This window comes from Microcaecilia unicolor, chromosome 10, assembly GCF_901765095.1.
Source record: "Microcaecilia unicolor chromosome 10, aMicUni1.1, whole genome shotgun sequence".
Classification (NCBI taxonomy): domain Eukaryota; kingdom Metazoa; phylum Chordata; class Amphibia; order Gymnophiona; family Siphonopidae; genus Microcaecilia; species Microcaecilia unicolor.
The window spans coordinates 161,951,468-161,978,010 of record NC_044040.1 but is presented as its reverse complement, the minus strand read 5'-3'; the positions used below and the strand labels follow the sequence as shown (position 1 = coordinate 161,978,010).

The window sequence follows — 26,543 nt, the reverse complement described above, 5'->3', positions numbered from 1 at the left end:
GCATGGTTGCTAGACATGGGATGAGAGCAGGGCAGAGAGGAGGGTTGCTGGACATGCGGGGTGGGCAGGGTTGGTGGACGGGGGAGGCCAAGGGAAAGAGGAGGGTTGCTGGATATGGGGGAGGAGGATCGGTGGACGGAGTGAGGGCAGGGGAGAGAGGAGGGTTGCTGCACATGGATGGATGGAGGTGAGAATTATTACATTTTGCAAAACACAAATCTCGTCCGTTTTAACGGGCTTAACGGCTAGTCTAAACATATTGAAAACCCAACTGGTCTATTACCTACACCATGCTAGATACCTTCCCTTGGCTGTCCCTTACTACCTGCCCAGCCTAACCCTTCAATCCCATCTCACTTTCTTTGCCCCTTAACCTTTTGTTAGCAACTCTGGATTTCCCACTTTAGCTCCTGAGGCACCTGAGCCACCACTGCAAATCCTCCCACAAGATAATGTTACCACCACCATGCTTTACTATCAGGATGGTCTAGCTGAGTGATGTGCTGTTTTCCATGCAACATATTACCACTTAGCACCGAGACCATAAAAAGTTCTGCATCAGACTCAGACCACAAAGCCTTTTCCCCCATGTACTTAAAAATGTGCCCTATGTGTTTCTTTACAAATGATATGTGGCAAATCATACTGATTTTCTTCAGCAACAGTTTTCTTTTTGCAACTTATACAGACCACACTTGTGAAATAATCTTGAAATTGTTGGACCAAACCTTTTTTTTTTTGATACTTGCATTATGTTTTATTAATACATTTTTTTTGAGTGTGTGATTGTAGTGATTCCCCTGAAGCAGCAAAACAGGGTCTCTGCCAGGAATCCAATAACATTTCTTTGGAGCAGTGTATATAGACACACCAGACTATTTCTTCTGCTGTCAGCGCTCTCTATGCCTTAATTGACTGAACAATTATGGAAACTTTGGATATGTTTGGGACACCACCAATGTTCCCTCTAAGCGATGCACATAAGTGATTGCTCATACCTTTTAACAGCGATGCTCACAAAAGTTTTTTTTGGTACTATACATAGAAATGCATTGCTAATACTGGTGCTCAAAAATTGTTGGTTTTTAAAACTTGTTGCTCACACAAAAAAAAATTTGAACACACCAGGCCGCTTCTTAGAGGAAACTGGATACCACATGCACTGATCATTTAGAAGCTAAGTATTTTTGCCTCACTTTGAAAGTTTTGGGAAAATATTTTGATAAAAAAATTTGATGAATAGACCGATTGTTTGCACAAGGGGTGGTATTGGAGTTTTTCTGACAGTGATATTTCCCCTGTAAGTTATCTGCTATTTTGCAGTAGTAGTAAAAGCTTTACTTTCAAGGTTCAACGAGGTCTTTTCTTCAATTTTTCATCATTCCTACTTCCTGGTGGATGATTTTTGATTTATCTGAATGTAGATTGTTTGGTATGATTAACTGATCAGCTAGTGTGACAGGACAAAAGTGGGTTCTATTCAACTTAGTATGGGCCTTGTTAAGGCAAAGTTCAAAAATGGAAATAATCTGGGTTTGCTGTGACAAGGGCTGTGTAATAAAAACTTTTGAGAGTTTTTTTTATTATTCTTAATAATTGTTCTCTCACACTATGAGTGCAAAATATGCCATGTAGATCAGAGAAATAAAACTCTATTTCAGTGCATTTTGAAATGTACCTTTTAGAAAGCAGAACATAGAAAACCATGTCACAATGATAAATACTAATGGGGCAATTCTATAAATGAGTGCCCAGACGTTCATGCTACTTGTGCATGTAACTGGCACCAATAATCAGCAGCAATGCGTACATATATACTAGGAACTATTCTATAAGGTAGCACCTAAGAGCTACAGCGCATAACTGAAAGCGGAGTATATACGTGGGTAGAGCATGGTCGGGCCATGTGTTGTGTTGCTAAACATGCACAACTTATAGGATGCTATCAATTGTGCACACCGATTGGCACTCCAAGTATGTCTATTTAATTCAGCCATTGATGTTGCTTAAGAGATCGTATCTAAATTTTGGCACACCAAAGCATTCTATTGCAACTTAAGAAAGCTTAAGTTCTGTTACAGAATTAGCCCCAGTGTGCCCCCTGTGGCACATTATTTGAGGTGCTCAGTTATACAATTGCCCCCTAAGCACAGTTGTAACTATGTCCTATTGGAGAGTGACATGTGGAGGGCAATTCTATAACAGGGTGCCTACTTTCTTTAATAGAACAACTTCAAGTAGTGAAGAGTTTATCAGATTGCATCAGGATGGGTTTTGTTGTGGAGAAATAAACGAAAACAAGCTTTTGAACAAGAAAAGGAAACATCTGATAGAAAACTAATATAAAAGCTTCAACGGGAAGGCTATATAAAATATCTGTGAGCAGAAAGTACAGCCATTCAGCATAAATTACTGAGAAAGACCAGAGAACACCACAAAAAAATAAAAATGGATACTGACCAGTGCTTTAATAGCACTGAAGACACAAACTATAAATCTGTATACAATTCATTAATCAACCTTTCTAAAACCAAGCTGCTTTGGTTCTGTGCTCCAGATTTATCCTTTCCTGGCAGCTTGACATTGAATACATCCGATTCTATCTCTATTGATAATTCATCAATGGTATTGGGAGTCATCCTGGACTCCTTATTGGCTTTTCAACCACAGGTCAATAATCTAGTTTAAAAAATATTGATTTTTAAAATTTGCAACACTTGCGATCTGATTGTTCATTGTTTGATGTTAATCATTTTGCAATTCTGGTTCAGTTTATAGTTTTGTCACAACTTGACTACTGTAAACCTTTATGGGGGTTTGGAAGTAATTGTTCTGAAGAAATTACAAATCAGTTCAGAACACGGCAGCCTGTATGATCTATGGAAGAACAAAATTTTATCACATTTTTCCATTTCTGAGGAAGCTTCATTGGTTGCCACTATAGGCAAGGATTGATTTTAAGTGTGTGTTTCATATTTAAAATTTATCATGGTATGACTCCAGAAGTAATTTTCATTAGTTTTTTTGTTTTTTTTTTAAGAAACGTGACTCATAGGCAATGTCATAATAATACACAGATGTTCCCTTCTTTTAAGTCTGTTCATTTAAAAAAAAAAAAAAAACTGTTGGAGTACTCCAACAGTTTTTTTTTATTTTTTTTTTATTACTCCTTTTATTACAGAGCTATTTTGTCTTGGAATACTCTTCCCAAGGCTGTTCAAAGTGACTCATACGTTTTATACTTCATGGGAAATTTAAAAACTTTCCTATTTCAGAAATTTGATATGTAAGATTTTTGTTTGTCTGAAATTTTCACTGTATACTAACTGTTAACCACCTTCGGCTCTATTTTACATGGTAGATATGGTATATAAGAGCAATGATTAGATTAATCAAGGTAACTGGCACCCGTCCTTCACACCACTCCCACCCCTATCCATCTTCCCCTTCATCTAAACACACATGAAGACACGTAATATGGTTAAAATGGGTGCAATTTTACTCATGAACCAACCGCTAACATGCCTGAGACAATTAACAAATTGCCACCCACCATGTCAGTAGCTAGGTGGTCCCCTGTTGGATAATCACCAGTAACCCACCAGGTTAGCACAGACAACCCCCAAGCCATAGTTTGTGCTAAGTTAGTAGCCGCGTACTACTCAGTGAAGCTCGACAGCCTCCAAACCTCAAGGATTGTCAACGAAAACCTGGTCCAGGCCACGCTTGGAGAATAAGAGGCAGATGCATCAACCAAACGTAAAGGAATGAAAAACGTTAAAGGACTTACCGATTTGTAAACACGAAGAATGTACCAAGAAACCCCACCAGGAAACTCCGATTCGTTATTCAAAAGTCGGATGCACGAAAGTTTCGTAGTGGAGCAGAAAACGCATGCGCTGTTGCAATTTCGGAAAGCACACGGTATTGACGTAGGTAATACGCGCCCCTGACGTCATAGACATGCGTCCACAGCGTGTAGGAATCGCGTCGCTGCAGTTTTGGCGATCACAGGGCTACTGGCCAGTATTGCTTCGTTTTTCTTCTCGCTATTTTCCTTCCTTTGTGCCACGTTGTATTTTTTAAAACAAGGTGTTCACAGGTGGGTAAGACGTTGCCATGAGCCTATGATGTTGTAAATTGTGATTTCGCTGCATTTGCCGTTAATAACTTATTTTTCCCTTTTGTAAGGTGTGTGGTGTGTGCCACATGGTTTCATCCTTTTTGTTTTCCAATAAATCGTTATAGGTAAGAGGCTCACATGAATTTATGAAATGTGATTGATTGCGATTTGCTGCCATTTGTTTGTAAACGTGTACAATTTTTTCTTTTCAAGGTGTGTTCTGCATTGTTCCACCATTCATTCGTTCATATACAAAGTGTGCATAGGTAGGTATGACGTTCCAAAGAGCTTATGAATGGGGTAGAATTTGAGTTTTCTGCAATTTTCCTGTTCAAATCTACATTTTATTTTCTAAGGTGTTAACCTCTCCTTCACTTTGTTTTTTGTTCATGAAGCAATGCAGGATAATGTGTCGTGGCGTGAGGAGGATGAGGAGACAATTGAGGGCCCTCATGTCAATGGAAAGCGTAAGCGTGCTCCAAAATTTGCGGAGGAAGAGCTAGAAGTATTGATTCGCGGTGTATGTGACGAATTTGGCCAACTTTTTAAAAAGTCCAGGTTGACGCTTGGACAGAAGAACAGGATATGGAGGAGGATTATGGACGAGGTGAATGCTCTTGGTGTGCGAAAGCGCATTTTAGAGCAGTGCAAGCACCGTTGGCAGGACTTCAGGGGTATGGTGAAAGCCAAGGCTCAGAAAAAGTGGAACCATGGAAAGGGGATAGGTGGTGGCCCTCCATGTGCCGTGCAGATGACTCCCCTGGAGGAGGCAGTGTTGGCCACCCTTGGTCGTGAACAGGTGGTCGGACTATCTACTGGGGACAACACATCGGAAAATACCATTGATGGTATGGAAGTTGATTTTTTTTCAATGTTGCACTCAAGTAGGGGTGTGTGTGGGTATCAACTCTCTGTGCTGGCGGTTTTGAATCTAAATAGTTTTTGTCTACATTTGTAGGTGAACATCTTGAATATTCAAGATTATCTGAGGACACAGAAGGTGGTGAGTACTGATGATTTGCTGTGGGGTGCTGGAGGGGACATAAGTACATGACTATTGTCATGATGTGAAAGACCGTCGAGCACAGCAACTAGATTTACAAGCGTGTGTTCTTTGCCATGTATTACAGCCTGGATGAGAAGCCTGCCCCCATCTGCCCCTTCCTGTACTACCAGCGATGCTCTGCAAAGTACAAGTCAGTCCACCTCTTCCCCTTCCTGGTGTAGCAGTGATGCAGTTCCACGTAAGTATTGTATCGCAGGTTCTATTGTGTCCTACCTTTTGTAGAACCACTGTTCGCTGTTTTTTTTTTTTGCGTCAACAGACGCTTATAATGTACACGGTCACCTCCAGCATTATTTGCATACCTCTATCATATCTTCTCTCAGCAACACCATGTGCCACAGAGCCTCCAGTTCCGGGCTGTTCAACATGGTCAGCAGGGTCTGCAACACCATGTGCGACACAACAGGAGGGAGAAGAAGCACGTGAGTACAGATGTGTTATCGTGTTTTGAACAAAGATTTGACATCAGCGTTGAATGTGTATCTTACAAGTTCCGTGTTACGGTTCTTGCCTTTGTATTTGTTAGGTGTACTGTTGATGACCCCTACAGTGGGAGGAGAAGATGGGGAGGATGAAGAAACTGACACTCGACCTCGTTGGTGTCCCAACCACCCCCCTATCTTCTTGTATTGATTCGCCCGTGGGCCCTCCTCGTAGAACCCCGGCGGAGGAATGGCAGGCACGTCCCAAGTTGTGGAGGGCAAGTGGAACGAGGGTATAAACATACTGCTTGAAAAAGTGGCAGAACGTGTCCGTCATTCCACAACTGCCATATGTGCACAGATGCAGAATGTGGCGGAGAACACCAATGCCCAATCTGATAAAACAAACGCCTTATTGGACCAGAACAACGCTCTTTTACGCGAACTGTGCAATCCGACCAGAGCGTATTCCCAGCAGCAACAGCAGACGTTTATGGATCTCCGACAGGAGATCAGGGGGATGCAGCGTGTTCTACTGCGGGATGACTCCGCTGGCAGTTGCCGCACTGCAAATGGTATATTTTCTTTAATTATTCCATTCCTATATGTTATCAAAAAAAACCATATTATAATATCCCCTCTGTTCTAAAGTGTTCGTCTAATGTGTGTGTTCTTTTCCAAAACAATATAACAGCCTGGATGCCATTCCAGCCCCGGACGACCAACGATGCAGTTGCAAGTAAGTATAGTATTCCAGGTGCTAGTTGTGTCCTGACTTCTTTGTTAAATCATCCAGATGTATGTACTATAGCCTACTGTGTTTTTTTTTATCATGGCAGGCTTCGAGACAGGTGTACCTCCCATGCTCCCTTCCTTGTCTCCCATCACCCGCTGTGTTTATTCATTTTCTCATTCTCCTCTAGGTAGGTTTTAATCTCTGTGGCCTCTTCTTTTCAGTCCATGATTTTAATGCCCTTTGTTAATTCCTTGTTTTTACTCTTTGGCACACTGTGCGTACCGTTACCCCCGCTGTTGTTTTTTTTGTTTGGTGCAGGGTCCGCAAGCCGAACCATGCTCGCAAGGGCCTCCTTTTCTGAGTAAATATCTCACGTGATTGAGTGGCCCGTGGACCTGTCTCTGTACTTTATTATATTCTATACACACTTATGTACATTTAACTGTTTCCTTTTTCATCAAATTGCAGGCAGGACCACTCTAACCCACAACCGGGACCACAGAACAACATTACACCCTCCATTGCCCACCCTGTGTGGCAGCCTGTTTCTCAATAGTAAGTCTGGGTGCGAGACATACAAACAGATATTTGTTGGAATGTATGTTTTGCTTTTTTTTCATTCATTTATTCACCCATTACTTGCGCAAATTGTAACAGTTGCCTCTCACCTTTGTAAACTTGGTACACAGTTTGCAACATATTAAGTTTTATTTTCTGTTGTTTCATTGCAGCAACAGAGCACCAGAACACGGGCAGGATGACAGAACAACAGAATACCCTCCTGTACCCCGGTTGTGTAGCAGCCTGTCATTGGATAGTAAGTTTCATAGTTTGTTATCCTGTACAGTTGGTGGGCTAGGCTGTCAGCGTCAATCGCTGGCTCCCACCCGCAGACTGAAACCAGTGGGGCTGGGGGGGGGGGAGGGGGGGGAGGGGGAGTGCGAGCACACTTTTTTTTCTGCCTGAAACTTGGTTTTTCCAATTGTGGTTACATAACAGGGGAAATGTTTGGGAAATGCATTGATTGTTTTTTTCGAAATTTGTGCACTGTTGTGTTGTCTCCATTTGAAAGGGTGATCTTCAATGTTTGTTAACAACAATATGTAAAATTTAGAATAAGTTATCTTCCAGTTGCTTCCCCCCCCCAAAAAAAAACAACAGTAAAATGCACATTCCAATTACTTATTTTTGTGTTTCAAAGGTGCAGTGGGACAGCAGGATACGGTGCGACGGCGCTAGTAACACATCTTGCAATGCAGTCTTTTCCTGCTTATCAATGCATCTCGTCTACCTACCTTTAAATATTGCATGCAGAAAGAAGTTATAACATATATCAATATATCAAATATTTAAAGTTATTTTTAACATGTTTAATTAATAAACTTATTTGTTCTGAACAGTTTTGATTTGCTTTTATTACTTTCAATAAAGACGGAGGTAATGCCGTTGGTAATAACTTTCACTTGAGAACGGAGGGCACAGGCTGAAACCAAAAAAGGGAAGTCATAATAAAAAAACTCACATTGACAAATAGTGATTTGCTAATCAAAATATCGCTGCAATGTTACCCATAGCATTCTGTGTAGACATCAGCGAATGACACATCGTACATATGAAAGTTCAGTGCTGACATGTTCCCCATTCAAGGAGGGATAGAGGATTTTGGTCTCTGTGTTCTTAACTGACAGACACAGGCTATGTGGGACTTGTTGTCCAATTATTACATCCCTTTCAATCATTGCTTGGTTACTATCCTATCTCCCTCCTTGACCCGGAACATGACAGCTTATACAAGGGGTACGTGGCTACAAAGGATGGTGGGGTTCGGAAAAGAATTCATGGATGACCTTCCGGCGCACAGCATTTCCCTTGCTTGCATCCGATCCTCTGTCCGAGGGGGTTATGTCCACTTCTGGAGGGACTACAATGTCGATGTCAAGGTGATGCTTCAGTGCGATGTTATGAAGCATGCAGCATACAAGCACTATGTCAGCGACCTTTTCAGGGGAGTATTGCAGGGAGCCACCTGAGATGTGCAAGCAGCAAAACCTGCTCTTCAGTACCCCAAACTTGCGCTCTATTGTACATCTTGTTGCAATGGGTGCCTCGTTGTAACGCTTCTCAGCATCAGACCGGGGCACTGCAAGCGGGGTCAGTAGCCATGTTTTTGATCCATATTCGGCATCCCCTGCAGGAACACAACAATACAATACTGTCAGCACATAATAGTAAAGGGTAACAAAATCTCCGTATTTAACCTGTCATGTCCTAAGTCAGAGCCATTTGTGTGCAACCCTCCGCCTTGGTAGATCTGCATGTTTGCCCTGAATTCAGCACAAAAGTGTAGATTACCAGCTCTCCCCCACCACACATTAACCTATAAGTGGCCCGTTGGTATAGTGACCTTTTCCGCCTTTCAACAGGAAGCAGTGTGCTGAAGATGGAAGTGGTTAGTAGACTACCAGGGCACTATTAAGAAACGGCAGCTGGGACTTTCCATGTTTGTTGCTCTGTACAGCAATGTTAAGTAGTAGTAGTAGTAGTAGTATCGCCCACGCCAGTAAAGCAAATGTAAAAAACTCACCAAGAAGCCATCCGTTTTGAATTTGCCCCTCTGCAAACTTCCTTCCCAGTGCACTGTTAGACAAGATGTAAGAGTCATGGCAGCTCCCTGGAAAACGTGTAACAACATCCCGGATCCTAAGGTTTGCATCACACACCACTTGCACATTCAGCGAGTACCCCATCTTGTGGTTTCAGTACTGAATTTCTCGATCCGCTGGCGGGGTCAAGGCAACATGTGTGCAGTCTATAGCTCCCAGGACATTGGGTAACCTAGCTATCTTGTAGAAGTCCTGCTTGACCCTCCTCTGCTCTTCTTCCCCTGCGGGAAATGCAATGTGCTGACGAACACATTTTTTCATTGCGTGCAGGACCTGAAACACAGTGCAAATTTGGGGATAGGTTATCCAGGTTTTATACAGTACAGTTTTGAGAAAGGGGGTGTCACAAAGATGGAGGAGGGGTGAGATGAGGAGAGGGTGCAGCGAAATTCGTAGTATTACCTGTGATAGATGTCTTGAAACAGTTGCCTGGTCCACGCCGCTGTTACCCCCTAACACATGCTGGAATGTCCCTGTGGCTAAGAACTGCAGAACAGTAAGCAGCTTTGCAAGTCCAGGCACTGCATGAGATCTGTGTGTGGTTGGGTCGATATCATCTCTAATTTCATGGTATAGTTGATATATAGTTGTTCTGGTCAAACGGTAGTCATCCACGATTTTTCTGTCTGACATGTCATCCAGAACCAGCCGTTGACAAAACACACGTGGGCGGGGGAGCCGGCGGACAGGGTGTTCTAGAACGGTTTTCTCTTTGCTCCTGTTCATGCATGGCAGGAACATGGTCATAATCCATGCCAGGGAAAAAGTCCAACTGTGCGAGGAAAAACCCACCATCCATTACTTCTTGTTTCAATTCACGAGCAGGGGAAACACGAGGAGCAGCGCTTGTCTGTAGCGCACATAACGAACGTCATTTTTAAGCGCCAAGGTACAGCCAAACAGGAAAGACCATAATCGTGTGAAATAGAAGCGGATTCGCTTCTCTGTGTCACGTGGACCCAGCACATTCGCGCGGCACTTGCTGGCGACGCAAGAGACATGAGTTAATAAAAAAATAATAATTATTAGCAAGGAAGCGCAGCACACTGCCGGTTTCATTGACCGTTGCACTAAAAGCCGAATTGCTTGCCAGTGCAACGTGTGACACAAACGCATGATCATGGCGTTTGTTTATGTCGCAAAATATATACGTCATTTTTAAGCGCATTTTAGGTACACACAAAAAACATCTCTCTTTACCACCTCTTATATCCCTTCATTTACAATCACTATTATGTCTGTCAGAACACCCCACACAATCATTCTGGTATGCATGATACAGAGGACATAGGTTTAAACATAAAACTTTATAACACTTGCAGAAAATATAATTTTTATACAAAACTATAAATCAAAAAGGGGGTTTATATACAAGGGGGGCGGCAATAGGGATTCAACAATGGAAAAGGGGGTGGGGGAAAGACCTTAAGGACGCTGCACATAGGAAGACAAGTACAGGACAACCTGTGATAGGTCTTCCAATGCCTGCCCTCCCATGTGCAGGGTCTGTGCCATCTGCTCCAGCTCGTCGGGGGGGAAGGTTAATTAGGGCGAGCGGGATATGGGGAGATGTGGCACGGTCTTCAACGGTGGGAAGTGTGGTAGAGGTGCATCGGTCGTGGGTGGGAGGGGGGAAGGTACAGGTTCCACGGGTAACAGTTGTAGCAGGAGGGATAGGAGAGGTGGATCTGGAGAGGGTGGGAGGAGGGGACATGGGCAAGACACTGAGGTTGATCGTTTGGGGGTGTGGGGTGGATGGAGGGAGGGGCGGGAAATCATCGTTGTCCTCCCCTGTGAGGTCCACTATGGCACCTGTTAGAAAAGACAATAGAAGGACTGTCAGAAAACATCGCCACGAACTGCTGTAAAACACAAACAGTGCTATGCAATAATTTTTAACATTATTATCATCCTTAATAGAGCGCTTCCAGATGCACGCAGCGCAGAGCACCTGTAACAAAAGGAGACTAGTATAACGAGGCTAAAAATGAGTCATGCCGCAGACTTTTAAAACTCACCCTGTACGGCCATCTGGAACTTTTCCAGAACCGGGGTGACTTCCTCTGCGGAGGTGGATGCACCGGCATGGCTTTGGGAAAGGGGGGGGAGGTCGGATGGGGAGCGTGGAAGGAGGTACTAGGAGGGCTGGTGGAACTTAGTGGCTGGGGGCGGGGGTGCCGTGTGAAACAGGAGGGCTGTTTGGACTATGCGGCTGGGGGAGGGAGGCAGGGGGGTGAGGGCTGCTGGGACTATGCGGCGGAGGGGGAGAACCAGGGGAAACAGGAGGGCTGGTGGGACTTTGCACCTGGGGTGGGGTGACAGGGGGACTGGAATGTAGACGGGGAGGAGGAGAGGAAAGGTGGGAAGGGCCATACCTCGGAGCAGGGAGGCGCAACACAATGGAATGGCAGGATCTCTTATGTGGGGGCTAGCGACCTGAGGAGGGGCCGGGACGGCAACGGGCATACGGCAGGAGGTGGGGACCAGGGGTAGGAGCGGAAGGGCGTGGAGGAGCCACACCAGCCAGGGACCAGTCATTGCTGTTGTTGTCTGTCCCTTCACTGACATCCTCATCATCCTCCTCCTGTTCCTCGGCCTCAGAAGATGACAATTCTGCATGGACAAACATCGTCTATCAGATAAAAGCACGAGGGCACTATCAAACCTCACGTGGCAGACTCATGTCAAACCAACCAATACCTGGGCTGTTGTCAAGGTTTGTCTTGACCTCATGAAGCCATTCCAGGTGGTCCTTACGCAAGGCTCGCGCACGTTTTTTCAGCTCCTCAACCTGTCAAACAAGAATAAGGGCAATCAGATTTACAAAAAAATGTAAAAAAAAAAAACAGTGATGCACTGTCATGCACTGTGATGGAATAATTAGGCATGCACTGTCAATCTCAGTAACTGAACCACCTTTGTTTTGACATGCACATAACGATCATATCTGCAGGACAGTGCAGGCCATTCCGCTAATGACAGTCACACCAGTATTTACATGCACATGCATAATTGTGTTATATGTTATCAGTGGCGTTCCTGGGGGGGGGCGGACACCCGGGGCGGATCTCCGATGCACCCCCCCCCCCCGGATGTGGCGCCCCCCCCCCCCCCCCCCACCACGGTGCAAGGTGCTCCCCCAGGGAACGGACACCCTCTCTGCCCCTGAACAGGAAGTAACAGCAAGAGAGAGTATGGAAAACAACGAATCGGGGCTCACCGCCCCCACCCCTTGATACTCCACTGTTAATGTCACACATGCATATATCCCTATATACTGCCAACTTACCGATTTGGGAAATGATGAATGCTTATTAAACATGTGTTGTAGCGTTTCCCAGCCCTTGTCCATCCTCCCGATGTTCCTCTTTCTCCCTGCACGGGGGAAAAGACGCTTCTCATTGATGGTGAAAAGCTGAGCAAGCCAGAGGACATCAAGGTCGGAGAAGTTGGGCTTTCTCCCTCTTGCAGCCATGACTTCTCCGACAATGAGCACACGCGCGTACCAATGCTTATATATTATGTCTGTCTGCAGTGCACGCGCTGCATTAACGTGGTTATGACACGTTTTCTATAAGCTTTATTAAAAACAAAACAGGCTCCGATACAGCTACCGCTTCCGCTCGTATAAAATAAAAAATTAAAACAAAACTAAAAGTTTAGCAGCCCCGGTCCCCCTCCCTTCCTGTCTCTCTCTGTACTCCTTCTGACTCCTTATTCATAAATTTTTTCCAACATACTGGTTTGTAAATAATAAAAATTAGTTTACTATTTAACATAATTTTAGATGAAAATACAATTTAAAGGTCATTGGCACCCCAGACCTGCCTATAAAACAAACAATCCTGCGGATGGAACATCAATCAAAAAATGTGTACATGTATTTATATAAAAAATAGGAAATGCTCTCATACAGTGAATCTGAATCATCTATGCAGTCATATGCATTTAGATGCTATATAGACTCCAATGATTTTTATAGTCACACAGCTTCTAATTGTGTGACAACATGTTAAACTTAAATGTGTCTAATGTGCAAACACAGTACTACTCAAATCATTCAAATAATTGCAACAATTCTTTACAACATGGTAGCACTGAAAATACAGGTACTTATCTTGTGGTGGCTCGTGACTAAAAAAGCTGCACAGCACTGAACCTTGGCAACTGTTGTAGTGAGATATACAACACAAAACCCCCGAGCCCAAAGAATAGGACTGCATAGATGACTCAGATTCACCATATGAGAACATCCATATCTATATATCTATATCATAAAATTATGTCTTACATGATAATTTTCTTTCCTTTAGCCACAGCAGATGAATCCAGGATCTAGTGGATTATGTCTATCTACCAGCAGTTGGAAACAGAGATAAACAAGACTGAAGGCAGCATTACCAGACGACCAGCCCCTGCATCAGTTAGTATATGTCATTCACAAGCAGTGGGAATAATTGGAAAACCACAACAAAGCAACCAAAACTCAGAAATCTTCCTCACAACAACAAATGCAATCCAATCCAAAGTGAAACAATGGAACAGAAGCTCCACTCCTACTGAACTCCTGTGTGTAGAGTGCACTCTAGAGAGTTGCACGGGGACAGAAATCTTACCCATCCCTGCTGGAATCTTACCCATCCCCACTGGAGTCTTAACCATCCCCACCCATCCCCGCAAAAATTTAACCCATCCCAACCCGTCCCCACAAGAATTTAATGGTACATAAAAGAAAACTCCAGTCAGCTCCCTCAGTCTCTCTCTGGATTTGAGCCACAGCACTGTAGGCAAGGAAGGAATGGAAGTTGGAACTTGGAACACTCTGGTGCGCACATGTAAGATTTGTCTCTGATTCACTGGCACTGTGTGCCGAGAGGTCGCCACATGCACGCGCCAGTAGGTCAGGTGACATCTGATTCTCGTGCCTGTGTCAGAGCTGAGGTAGGTGCACCAGCCTGGGAGCAAAGAGGATTAATAGTAACATAGTAAGTGACAGCAAATAGACCTGAACGGTCCATCCACTCTGCCCAATAGTCACACTCATTACCAATTCATGAAAATCTAAAAAGAAAAATTTCTATATCCTTCATACATTCCAGGATTACATGCAAATATATATTGTTACTTAGTCCACATTTATTGATCAAGACACAAGGACATTTTTATTTAAGAGTACAAACTCTATAAACATTAAGTTTGTGAGGGGAGAGTCCTTGCCTGCCAGCGGTTTTAGCTCCCTCCTGATGCTCCCAAAACCAATTCGCCACCACTTTCTTTGGCAATAATAAACTGTTTCAGTTTTTCTGGTTCAAAAAAACACATAGAAAACCGCATTCAAGGAAATAAGACATCTACAAGCGAATTTCAATTTAAAAGTGCCCCCTAAGGCGAGAACCCGGGGCCTAAGCCCCAAAAATTCTCTTCTCCTTTTTTGAGTAGATTTACTTAAATCTGGAAAAATCTGTATTTTCAATCCGAGAAACTGGGCTGAGATAGATCTGAAATATAGTCTGAAGACATGGTTCCTATCAGATTCGAAAGCAAATGAAGCAAGGAGGGTTGTGCGTTCTGTAACTGTTTCCAAAGATGTTTCCAGAAATTGTGTTAAGTTTAAACCCGGAGTTTCCACCTGTGGTGTTTTGGCTTCGGTAATATAATAAGCTTTTATAACTGGGGGAAAAGCTTCATTAGGAATTCCAAGTATTTGGGAGAAATATTTTTTTAACATGTCCAAAGGAGATATCAGTGGAGTCTTAGGAAAATTTAAAAACCTCAGATTGTTACGTCTGAGTTGGTTATCAAAAAATTCCATTTTCCTTTGAACCATCTCTTTTTCCAACACAACTTTAGCAAGAACAGTCTGCATCTTATTATTATTAGATTGTAAGCTCTTTGAGCAGGGACTGTCTCTCTTTGTTAAATTGTACAGCGCTGCGTAACCCTGGTAGCGCTCTAGAAATGTTAAGTAGTAGTAGTAGTAATATTGAGTGAATTTAACTCACATTTGCCTTCTTGTTCCATAACCTTCGTTTCCAATGTTTGCGATTTATTAATTTCTTACATATTGCCTGCAAGTTACCAAAGCAATGTACATAAACTCCCTTCCAGCCAAACAATGTCACGATTATCATTGGTTCACACACAATTTTATTTAATTTACTTATAAACTTATATAATTAGTTAATACTATAGGTGACTATATGAACAACAGTTGCAAAGTATCTTTAGTTGGCTTTTTATTAGAAAACTATCAGCCCACCCAAGAAAAACAAATATGGTGTACTTACAAAACTGAAGACTTAGGCTCAAGAAGGCCAACAAGGCAGCCAAGGCCAGCAAAAACAAAAATCTGTTTCGGAAAAGCATTATTTTCTTCTTTATTTTCTTTTAATGATTTCCTCTTCAAATCTGAACATTTCCTGAGAACAAAGTAAAGCAAGTTATAGCAAGAAATTATGTAACATCTACCTACAGAAAGGAAAGGAATAATTTAAAACTGTGAAAACCACAAAGCATTTTTTTTTACAGTATCCATTTCTCTTCCTTATCACTGAGGCAGACATGAACAGATCTCTATTTATGCTGTTCTCAGATTATATTGCCAGTTTTTCTTGCAAGAAAATTATGCATTTTAGCTAAATACTGAGAATGCACAATGGTTGTCCATTGGATACATGTTTGATTCTTACTTAATCTGTGTGACAGCAAATACTGCTATATAAAATTCAGGAAGAGATGAGCAAGCTAAAGACTGGAAAATGATAGTCCATAGCCCTCATCCGGGCTATGGGTGTTAGACCAGCCACCACAAGATGAAATTATGTCTTCCCTGATATTTTCCTTTTCTTTAGTCTGCTGCACTGCTCTAACATATGAGTGTCATCACCTCCTACCAGCAGATGGAAGCTATGGTGAGCGGAGGGAAACTCAAGATGCCCAGAAGTCATTGTACCATCAGGGTGCATGATTTGGATTGGAAAGGACATGGGGGGGGGGTAAAAGAGAGGGTGGTATGGGTTAGGCAGGGGAGAGTTTGTGGGTGAGAATAATGACATTTGAGGGCTGTCATAGTGGAAGTGGTTGTTCTATTTGGAGGGTGACTGCAGGCTGAGGACAGTTCCCCCCTCACTGAAATTCTTGTCCGATGCTCGAGATCCCCAAGAAAGAGGGATTACTTAAGGTGAATCAATGACTTATCTCATGGAATGTTGGATGAATAATCTCCCCCATTAAGCAAAGCAAGATATTACAGACATTAAAACAGGTGTACAGCTTCTTTGCTGTTTCTTCAGGAGACACATTTAACAGCTCAAGAACATAATAAGCTTAAACGTTGGTGGGCTGGAGATTTAGAGGTCCCCACTAATACTAAGAGAGAAGTATTGATTTTAATTTGTAAAGGCCTTTTATTTGAAAGCCATAAAGTCATCCAAGATAACGAGGGATGTTTCATAGTAGCACATGTCGCTTGAAAGAAATCAATTACTACTGAGTAACGTTTACACATATGGCAGGTCTTTCTACAGTTACTATAGTGTTTCCAGAAGTTTGAAGGTATTCCTTTAATTAAGGGTGGGGATTTTAATTGTGTCTTTGATCTTGCCTTAGATAGATCTCACTACATGGGTCAGGAGAAAACTGATTATACAAAGGGGGTACCTTGATCCGTGAAATCTTAGATTTAGTGGATGACTAGTGGGTTCAAGTAACGCTCATAGAGAAGAATAACCCAAAGTATAGCTACACAATAATAGGTTCCGCATTAGGAGTCACCATCCAGAAAAAGAATGTAAGCATCATCATGGACAATATGCTGAAATCTTCTGGTTAATGTGCGGCAATAGCCCAAAAAAAAAATTAGAATGTTAGGCAATATTAGGAAAGGAATAAAGAATAAAACAAAGTAGTTAGTATATATGAGTTATCCCTAGGGGTAAACAGCGTGGAATCTAGCTATTTTGGGGGGTCCTGCCAGGCACTTGCAACTTGGATTGGCCAGTGTTGGAAACAAGATACTGAGAGCTTGATGAACCTGTGGTTTGATCCAGTATGGCAGTTCTATTGAACTTATGTTATAGTCATAGTATGAGACTCCAAGAAGGTAGTACTCAGGAGCAACGCTGGAAAATATTTCTTCACAGAAAGAATCATGAATGCTTGGAACTGCCTCACCATGAAGTTGAAGTCAAAAACAGTAATTGAATTCAAATAAGCCTGGGGAAGGCACAAAGGATTCCTAGTTAGAAACTGAAAGGGAGAAGAGTTCAAGATCATTCAGGTCTGTTAAGTTGCACCAAGAATGAAAATAAATTGATGAAATTAGTTTTATCTGCTGTTATATTTTATGATTTTACATTCTTAGTTGTATCAAAAATAATGTTGCAATGATTAAGGGGGAAAGCTTGCTCTGATTGTAAAAGTCACTTAACCAATCATGTTATGGCCCTCCATTATTAAGATATATTTTGTATTCTAAACATTTATATCAATTCAAAGAGTAAACATATTACACACAGTCACCATGTCAACTTAAAATTGCTTGATTAAGACCGCACACAGTTCCATCAGAAATCAATATTCTTCAAAGTATTTCCATAAAATTACAGTATTTATCCTTGGTAACGGATCCAATCAGATAATAAAGTGTTGCAATTTGCTTAGAAGTAGTGAAATGTTTTCTTATCTACCCAGATTGAATTTTTTTAAAACTTGGTATAAGACCAGTCTAACCAAACCACCTCTATTACCACACACACAAGAACAAGGCAATTAAGGAAATATCCTAAAATACACTAAACTAGAAAAAAAAATATTTTTGTTGGCTATTTTTATTCTTTCCAACTCAATAGAATTTGGAAAAAATTATACATAAGGTATAAAAAGTGTCTACTCATGTGTTTCTCAGGGGGCAAAATAAGATAAGCAGATGTACAACCCTTTGAAAATTTAAGAGAATAAGATAGAATTCGGCATGGGAAAAAACATATTAAGACAGACTGGGATAGGCTGGAGTGGGCTTTGGCGGCAACTCTAGTAGTAGGAATGTAAGAACAGTGTCGGGTGACGTTTTACGGTCTATGTTCCAGAAATGACAAAGAAAGGCTAGGATCAAGTATTTTATAACACACTCATTGATAGTTTAATCATGTTCTCTAAAAATATGACTGAATTAATTCCTGTGGGAGAAGCAGATCCACTTTCTGCAACACAGAAACCTAGGTATACCTAGATATAGTGAAACAGAAACGGGTGAGGGGAAAGGGGCTGCTGCAGGCTTCCAAAAACAATAGCCACAAACTCCAAGAACTTTACATGATGATGGGCAGTGAAGAGCAAGAATGGTTTATGTCCACTGCTATATACCATTCCAAGGAGATCCCTGCAGTACCACAAAAAGCTCCCTAGAGACATGAAAAAGAATCCCTGATGCCATATTCTTCCCGAGTGCAACCTGGACTAGCCTAGCAGGAGATAAAGAAGGAAATAAGGAAGATGAAATATACTCTTACTTGCTAATCATCCTGCTAGATTAGTCTAGACTGGCAGGATATACCAAAGGTTTTTCCTTCAGGGAACGATAGAGACTCCCTCCAACACTGCCTGTTGAAAAACACTATCACCTCTGGCTGAAACATCTATCTTTTAAGGATTAATAAAAGAATATAGAGATGACCATGTAGCTGGCTTGTAAATGTTGTCTGGTATCATCCCCTAGGCCTCTGCCCAGGACACTGTCTGAGCCCTCATGGAAGTCTGGAGGCCATCGTGACCCCCCAAAAGGTGGAGAACATTGAACTGAAAACTCTCACCCAACAACCAGAGAACAGTAGGAAGTGCTTGTGGCCATCCCTTATGACATTATGGAAGCAAAGCTTAAGAACATAAGAATAGCCATATTGGGTCACACCAATGGTTCATCTACCCAGTATCCTGCTTCCAGGAGTGGCCAATCCTGATCACAAGTACCTAGCAGAAACCCAATTAGTAGCAAAGGAAACAGGAGTAGTAATAACGTGGCAATAAAGACCAAACTATACTAAGCACTGAACTCTCATATCATTTTATTTTATTCTATTTAAAGACAAAGAGGAATCAGATGATATTCACAGAAAAAAGTTATTAGATCTCTTATAGTGCACAGCTATTCCAGATACAAGCTCTACCACTTCATCAATCACTTGCATCAGTTGTCTAAAATTATCTGATGTATAAAAAGGAAGAAATGTACAAAGGTATTACTATAAGTAAAAGCAAAAATCTTAAAATATTTTTTATACAAAATAGCTACTACTTAGTTTATCTGTGTATACAGCACTGAGAAACTGGAAGCGAAGAGATACTGACAAGTTCCAGGTTGCACCACACTTTACACTGGTGATGTCATTGGAAAGTTCAGCTGCTCTGCCTCCATCTGCTGGTAGGATGACATAACCCATCAGTCTAGACTGGTCTAGCTGAATGATAAGAAAAGCTAATTATCATATTCTGTTCTTTTCTTCCATTTGTGAAACCTTTTTGACACTTAAATCCTTCTAGAATTATATTTCAGACAAATTGCTTTTAAATTTCTGGCATCTAGTCTGCACCAAAGGCAACGGAGGAGGAAAATGACTTGCACAGCTTTCCTTAGTGTGAGTAAACTGTTCTAACCAAGCCACTCCATTAAAAGCATGTATTAGCAGTTATCATTCTCATTCACAAGCTGCTGCTCCACACCCAGAACAAGGGCCTGTATTTTTCCTATGCTACTTCTAGAGAGGTTAAGTGTGGGGGAAAAGCTACACAGACACACAAAACAGAGGGATTGAAAAAATTCCAAGAGCCATGCACTGTGTGCTTTCCCCGCTTGTTAATATTTTATTCATCATGAGTCAAATGATACACAGCCAAACCCAAAATGTATTAGCTTAAAAATCTCAAAAAACACACAGAACAAGATTCAGTAAATCTCGCCGAAAAAACAGCACAGAAAAACTTCTGTATCAAGCGCTACTCTATAAAGGATATCTGCACTTTATAGAATTGCACTTAAGCGCCCAACCCGTGCCTAGCAAAGCACCTGTATTGACACCTGCTAAAACCAGGTATAAATGCCGGTGCCTAAATTAGGCGCACATTGAGCGTATTCTATAAAAATGCATGTAACTCATAAGAACGCCTCCTAAACAATCCCCCTTGAAATTATGTGCTATAGGAGTTATGAGAACATTGTTATAGAATACAATGCGCACGTAACTCCCAATTAAGGCCAATTAATGCCAATTGGTTACCAGCCAATTATTGGTGCTAATTGGCTTATTAATCAAGTTGCTTGCACAAATCAGCTATATGTACTGATTTGCGTATGCAACTGTAGTCGCCATATATAGAATCCGGGGTCAATGTATTATTTCAGGCATGAATATTTTCCTTAAAATTTAAATACAGTGAAGCTAGAATGGAATTTCAATGGCAGGGATGCCATGCGCAGGGCCAGATTTAAAATTTGACCACAAACAGAACAGCAGCAGCTAGGAACATAGACTTTAGGCGGTGTAGATCTCCACAAATCACCAACAGGTAGGTGGGGGAAAAAGGAAGCCCCCTTCACAGACAGAAGATGGCCATGGAGCCACCCCCACTCTCAGTACTTCTGCCCAGATTTTTCCCTCCCACCTATGGGCCAGCAAGCATTTCCACTATCTTCATTCACAGCCAGCTGCAGCAGCAGGAGCCACTTGCAGAAAACTCTGTACAAGGCCTTCAAAAGTGCAGTCATAGGCACTGCAATGCCCCACCTGCCACTCTGCATAATTTACCTGTTACCATGGTAACTGGTGTAACATGTGCTAGCACTGAAGCCCCAAACTGAGCATTCTGTCACATACGGGTGACAGCTGAGCCTCCCTCTTGCCAGTAAAAGTTGAGAACTTTGCTGGCTCTTCATCCTTTCCCATGCCACCACATGGGGCTACCTCTGACTTCACAGGGTAGGCTATTACCTAGAATTCCTTCATGATTTACTAAAAAAAAAAAAGATTTAAAGGATCTACGCATCTGATATAAGGGGTATTTTCTCTACAGTGGAACATTATTCAGGAAGATTTTTATGAATGGACAGATCAAGATGATAGCAGTAAAGCCCCTCCATATACACCTAGATGAGTCATCTCAGGACTTAATGTCAAGTTCTGAGCATGCATATTCCTTCTGGCATAAAGCAGTCTCCTCAGCTTCTCTGTGTGTTCCTTAGCCTGATGTATGAATACATCTTCTAGGAAGGCGAAAGGTACTGTGTGCCTATTAGTCCTACTCTGCCCTTTACGTACTGCCCATTATAGGAGCTTGCACATTAGAAAGTTAAGAGTTGCAGTGTCCCTTGTTAAGTGCCATCAAGGCAGTGTTGACGAATGGCAACCTTGTGGATAGTTGCCCTAAACTGTGTTCAGTTTTCAGTCCGGCATCTAATCACTGATAGACTGCTATCCATAGCTGTCATTGTACTGATTCATTCTATTGCACGCCTTCCTTTTTCACATTTACCTTCAATATTACCAAGCATGATGTCATTCTCTAAATCACTCTCTTCACATGATATGTCTGAACTCGAAATCTTGTAATTTGAGCTTCTGGAAAGCTCAGGTTTGCTCTCCTCAAATACCAATTTATTTATTCTTCGTGCAAAACACATCATATGCAGAATTCTTCTGCAACACCATATATGAAAGCATCAATTTTACTTCTGTCTTGCTTCTTCACTGTTCAGCTTTCACATCCATAAGACATTACTGAAAACACCATGGCTTAGACAAGTCAAATCTTTGTCTTTATATGCAAAGATACATGTAATGCACATGAAGATCTTGTCTATGTTCTTCATAGGTGTTGGATTTCTTGACTGCTTGTTACTTCATTACTGATTACAGGTTAAAGTTGTTAAAGTTTATTACTTTCTATTACTTCTCCATCACAAATTAATTATTGATTTAACTATGTATCAGGATCGTTTTCTTCACATTAAGACATATACCCCTTTTGAGACTACGTTCCTTGACATTGATAATCAGATGTTTCAGATCATCCTCACTTTCAGCCAGTGATGTGGTATCATTAACATGCTGTATACCGTCTTGGATGAATCTCTCCATAAAGGCAGTTAATAAATCCCAATTAATCAATAAGTGAAGGTTGTTGAGGAGTCTTCCATCAATTGTCATGCCTCAGGTTTCTTTATACAGTCCTGCTTCTTTAATGATTTGTTCTGCATATACAGCAGGTATGGGGAAAGTTTACAGCCTCATCATACACCTTTGCCAATCCTTGTTCCATTCTGTTGTTTCTGATCAATATAAAGCTGTGCATGAGAACTATCAGGTGTTCTGGTATATCCGTGATTAACATGGCCCAAATTTGTTATTTAAAGGCCCTGCTGTAGTAAATAAAACAAGTAAAAAGCCTTTTAGCATTCTTTCATCTTTTCAAGGATCCATCTCACATCCATGATGTCGTCTCTTGTTCCTCACCCTTTCCTGAACATTGCTTGAAGTACAGGCAGTTCTTGTTTCTGGTATGGCCGAGGGCTCTACTGAATGATCTTGAGTAGAAACCTGAAGGTGTGTGTGCAAATTATTGCACAATTTCTCTGATCCCAGTAATTTGGATCACCTTTCTTCAGTATTGTTATGATCACAGATTTTTTTTTCTGGTCTGTTGGCCATGATGTTGTCTTACTATACTTATAAGGCACTGTCAGCAAATTTTAAACAGCTAAACCTGATTATTGTAATGCTTCAATAGAAATGCCAACAATGTTCAGTGCTTCGTTATTTAATAAATGCTTTCAATGCTGTTTTGACAGCTTCTTTCATCACCAATGGTTCCTGATCAAGGCATAGTTTGAAATGACTGTTGATCCATTTGATCTTTACAGTATAAATGACCCATTATATTTCCATCTTTCCGTGATCTTCTCAGTGTCAATCAATACGGATCCTTAAACGTCTTTTAGCATTCCAATTCAAGGCTGAAATTTTCATTTTAACTCTTAGGACATATTTTACCAAACCATGCCAGTGATTCTCAGTGCAGTGATGCTGACAAAGCCCATTCATTTTCAATAGCCTTCATCAGAATTGCTAATGCAGTTTGGTTAAAAAAAAAAAAAAAGAGACCCTTAGTATTAGGAAAACCAGTCTTGCCTTCCTCTCATATTTTCTGATTCTATTTCCTTACACGCATTGTCTCTTTGTCTCACCTTATAAGTACATAAGTAATGCCACACTGGGAAAAGACCAAGGGTCCATTGAGCCCAGCATCCTGTCCACGACAGCGGCCAATCCAGGCCAAGGGCACCTGGCAAACATATAAACATTCTATACATGTTATTCCTGGAATTGTGGATTTTTCCCAACTCCATTTAGTAGTGGTTTATGGACTTGTCCTTTAGGAAACCGTCTAACCCCTTTTTAAGCTCTGCCAAGCTAACCGCCTTCACTACGTTCTCCGGCAACGAATTCCAGAGTTTAATTACGCGTTGGGTGAAGAAGAATTTTCTCCGATTTGTTTTAAATTTACTACACTGTAGTTTCATCGCATGCCCCCTAGTCCTAGTATTTTTGGAAAGCGTGAACAGACGCTTCACATCCACCTGTTCCACTCCACTCATTATTTTATATACCTCTATCATGTCTCCCCTCAGCCTTCTCTTCTCCAAGCTGAAAAGCCCTAGCCTCCTTAGTCTTTCTTCATAGGGAAGTCGTCCCATCCCCGCTATCATTTTAGTCGCCCTTCGCTGCACCTTTCCAAATCCACTATATCTTTCTTGAGATGCAGCAACCAGAATTGAACATAATACTCAAGGTGCGGTCGCACCATGGAGTGATACAACGGCATTATAACATCCTCACACCTGTTTTCCATACCTTTTCTAATAATACCCAACATTCTATTCGCTTTCCGAGCCGCAGCAGCACACTGAGCAGAAGGTTTCAGTGTATTATCGACGACGACACCCAGATCCCTTTCTTGGTCCGTAACTCCTAATGCGGAACCTTGCATGACGTAGCTATAATTCGGGTTCTTTTTTCCCCACATGCATCACCTTGCACTTGCTCACATTAAACGTCATCTGCCATCTAGCCGCCCAGTCTCCCAGTCTCGTAAGGTCCTTCTGTAATTTTTCACAATCCTGTCGCGAGTTAATGACTTTGAATAACTTTGTGTCATCAGCAAATTTAATTACCTCGCTAGTTACTACCATCTCTAAATCATTTATAAATATATTAAAAAGCAGCGGTCCTAGCACAGAACCCTGAGGAACCCCACTAACTACCCTTCTCCATTGTGAATACTGCCCATTTAACCCCACTCCTTCAACCAGTTTTTAATCCACAATAGGACATTTCCTCCTATCCCATGACCCTCCAATTTCCTCTGTAGCCTTTCATGAGGTACTTTGTCAAACGCCTTTTGAAAATCCAGATATACAATATCAACCAGCTCCCCTTTGTCCACATGTCTGTTTACTCCTTCAAAGAATTGAAGTAAATTGGTCAGGCAAGATTTCCCCACACAAAAGCCGTGCTGACTCGGTCTCAGTAATCCATGTCCTTGGATGTGCTCTGTAATTTTGTTTTTAATAATAGCCTCTACGTCAGACTCACCGGTCTATAATTTCCAGGATCTCCCCTGGAACCTTTTTTAAAAATGGGTGTTACACTGGCCACCCTCCAATCTTCCGGTACCACGCTCGATTGGCACAATGGAAATTCCAGCTGAGGTCTCCACTGTCTCTCTGCTCTGGCTTCTCTATGTTTCTGAGCAATTGAAAGTTTCTTTAGTTATTCATTTTGGTCGTTTTTGTTTTTTTTAATTTCTTGCAAGGACTTTCTAGTACAATTTTCTGGATGTCTTCCCATACCTCTTCTGCTATTCCATTGTTAGGATCCAAAGCAATAAACCGATTTTACAGGTGGTCTTCAAATTCCAATGGCATATTTTCCAGATCCTACTTTGTTATGTTCATGACTAGCTTGCTCTTTTTCTGCTTTAGCTTGAGTTTGCACACTAGTAGCTGGTGATGTATACCACAGGCGGCTTCAGGTTTTGTCTTTATTGATGTTACTGAGCTTTTCCATTTCTGACTTCCAAAGATGTAGACAATTTGATTTTTGTACAATCCAGTGGGTAAAGTCCATGCATACAGTCACCACTTGTGTTGCTAGAATGTGGTATTTGAACTTAACAAAAGTTTGAAAAATTCTGTTAAATGTTCAAGCTGTGTTCCTGTTGTCAAGCTTGTTTTTTCCAACCACTTGGCCACCTTCTTTGTTCTCAACTTTTGTGTTCCGGTTGCCCATGACTATCAGTAGATCTTGTTTGCTTATTCTGTTGATTGCAGGTTGTACTTTCTGTAGAACTGATCAGCTTTGCCCCTTTTCTACAACAGTTTTTGGTGCATACACTTGAATAATACTTGCAAGCTTCTTCTTAATTATAAATGCAACACCATTTCATTTCCATCTCATATCCAGCATAGTATACCATGAGGGGCATAATCGAAAGGGACGTCCAAGTTTTGCTGAGGACGTCCTCACAAAACGACCCGATGGATGGGCGGGGAAACCTGTATTATCGAAACAAGATGGACGTCCATCTTTTTGTTTTGATAATACGGTCGGGGACACCCAAATCTGGAAATGTAGGTCTTCCTTTGAGATGGTTGTCCCTAGACTTAGTCGTTGATGATTTTCGGCGATAATGGAAACCAAGGACGCCCATCTCAGAAACAAACAAATGCAAGCCCTTTGGTCATGGGAGGAGCCAGCATTCGTTGTGCACTGGTCCCCCTGACATGCCAGGACACCAACCGGGCACCCTAGGTGGCACTGCAGTGGACTTCATAAATTGCTCCCAGGTACATAGCTCCCTTACCTTGTGTGCTGAGCCCCCCAAACCCACTACCCACAACTGTACACCACTACCATAGAAGTAGCCTAGTGGTTAGTGCAGCAGACTCTGATCCTGGGGAACTGGGTTTGATTCCCACTGCAGTTCCTTGTGACTCTGGGCAAGTCACTTAACCCTCCATTGTCCCAGGTACAAATAAGTACCTGTATATAATATGTAAACCGCTTTGAATGTAGTTGGAAAAACCACAGAAAGGCAGTATATAAGTCCCATTCCCTTTCCCCTTACGGGTGAAGGGGGTCACCTAGATGTGGGTAAAGTGGGTTTTGGAGGGCTCACATATCACCACAAGTGTAACAGGTAAAGGGGGGGGGGGAATGAGCCTGGGTTCACCTGCCTGAAGTTCACTGCACCCACTAAAACTGCTCCAGGGACCTGCATACTGCTGTGATGGACCCGAGTATGACATTTGAGGCTGGCACAAAATATTCTTAATGATGTTTGTTTGAGGGTGGGAGGGGGTTAGTGACCAGTGGGGGAGTAAGGGGAGGTGATCCCTAATTCTCTCCGGTGGTCATCTGGTCAGTTTGGGCACCTCTTTGTGCCTTGGTCATAAGAAAAACAGGACCAAGTAAAGTCATCCAAG

General features: G+C 42.0%; 1 protein-coding gene across 1 annotated transcript in view; it reads right to left on the bottom strand.

Annotated features, from left to right (window-relative positions):
• The window catches only part of PXYLP1 (2-phosphoxylose phosphatase 1), a 159,482-nt gene that overhangs the window by 118,183 nt on the left and 14,756 nt on the right, over positions 1 to 26,543 (bottom strand). The window contains exon 2 of the mRNA XM_030216456.1: positions 15,298 to 15,429. Within this exon, the coding sequence (XP_030072316.1) occupies positions 15,298 to 15,376 (79 nt within the window). The 5' untranslated portion in view covers positions 15,377 to 15,429. The remainder of the gene's footprint in view (positions 1 to 15,297; positions 15,430 to 26,543) is intronic.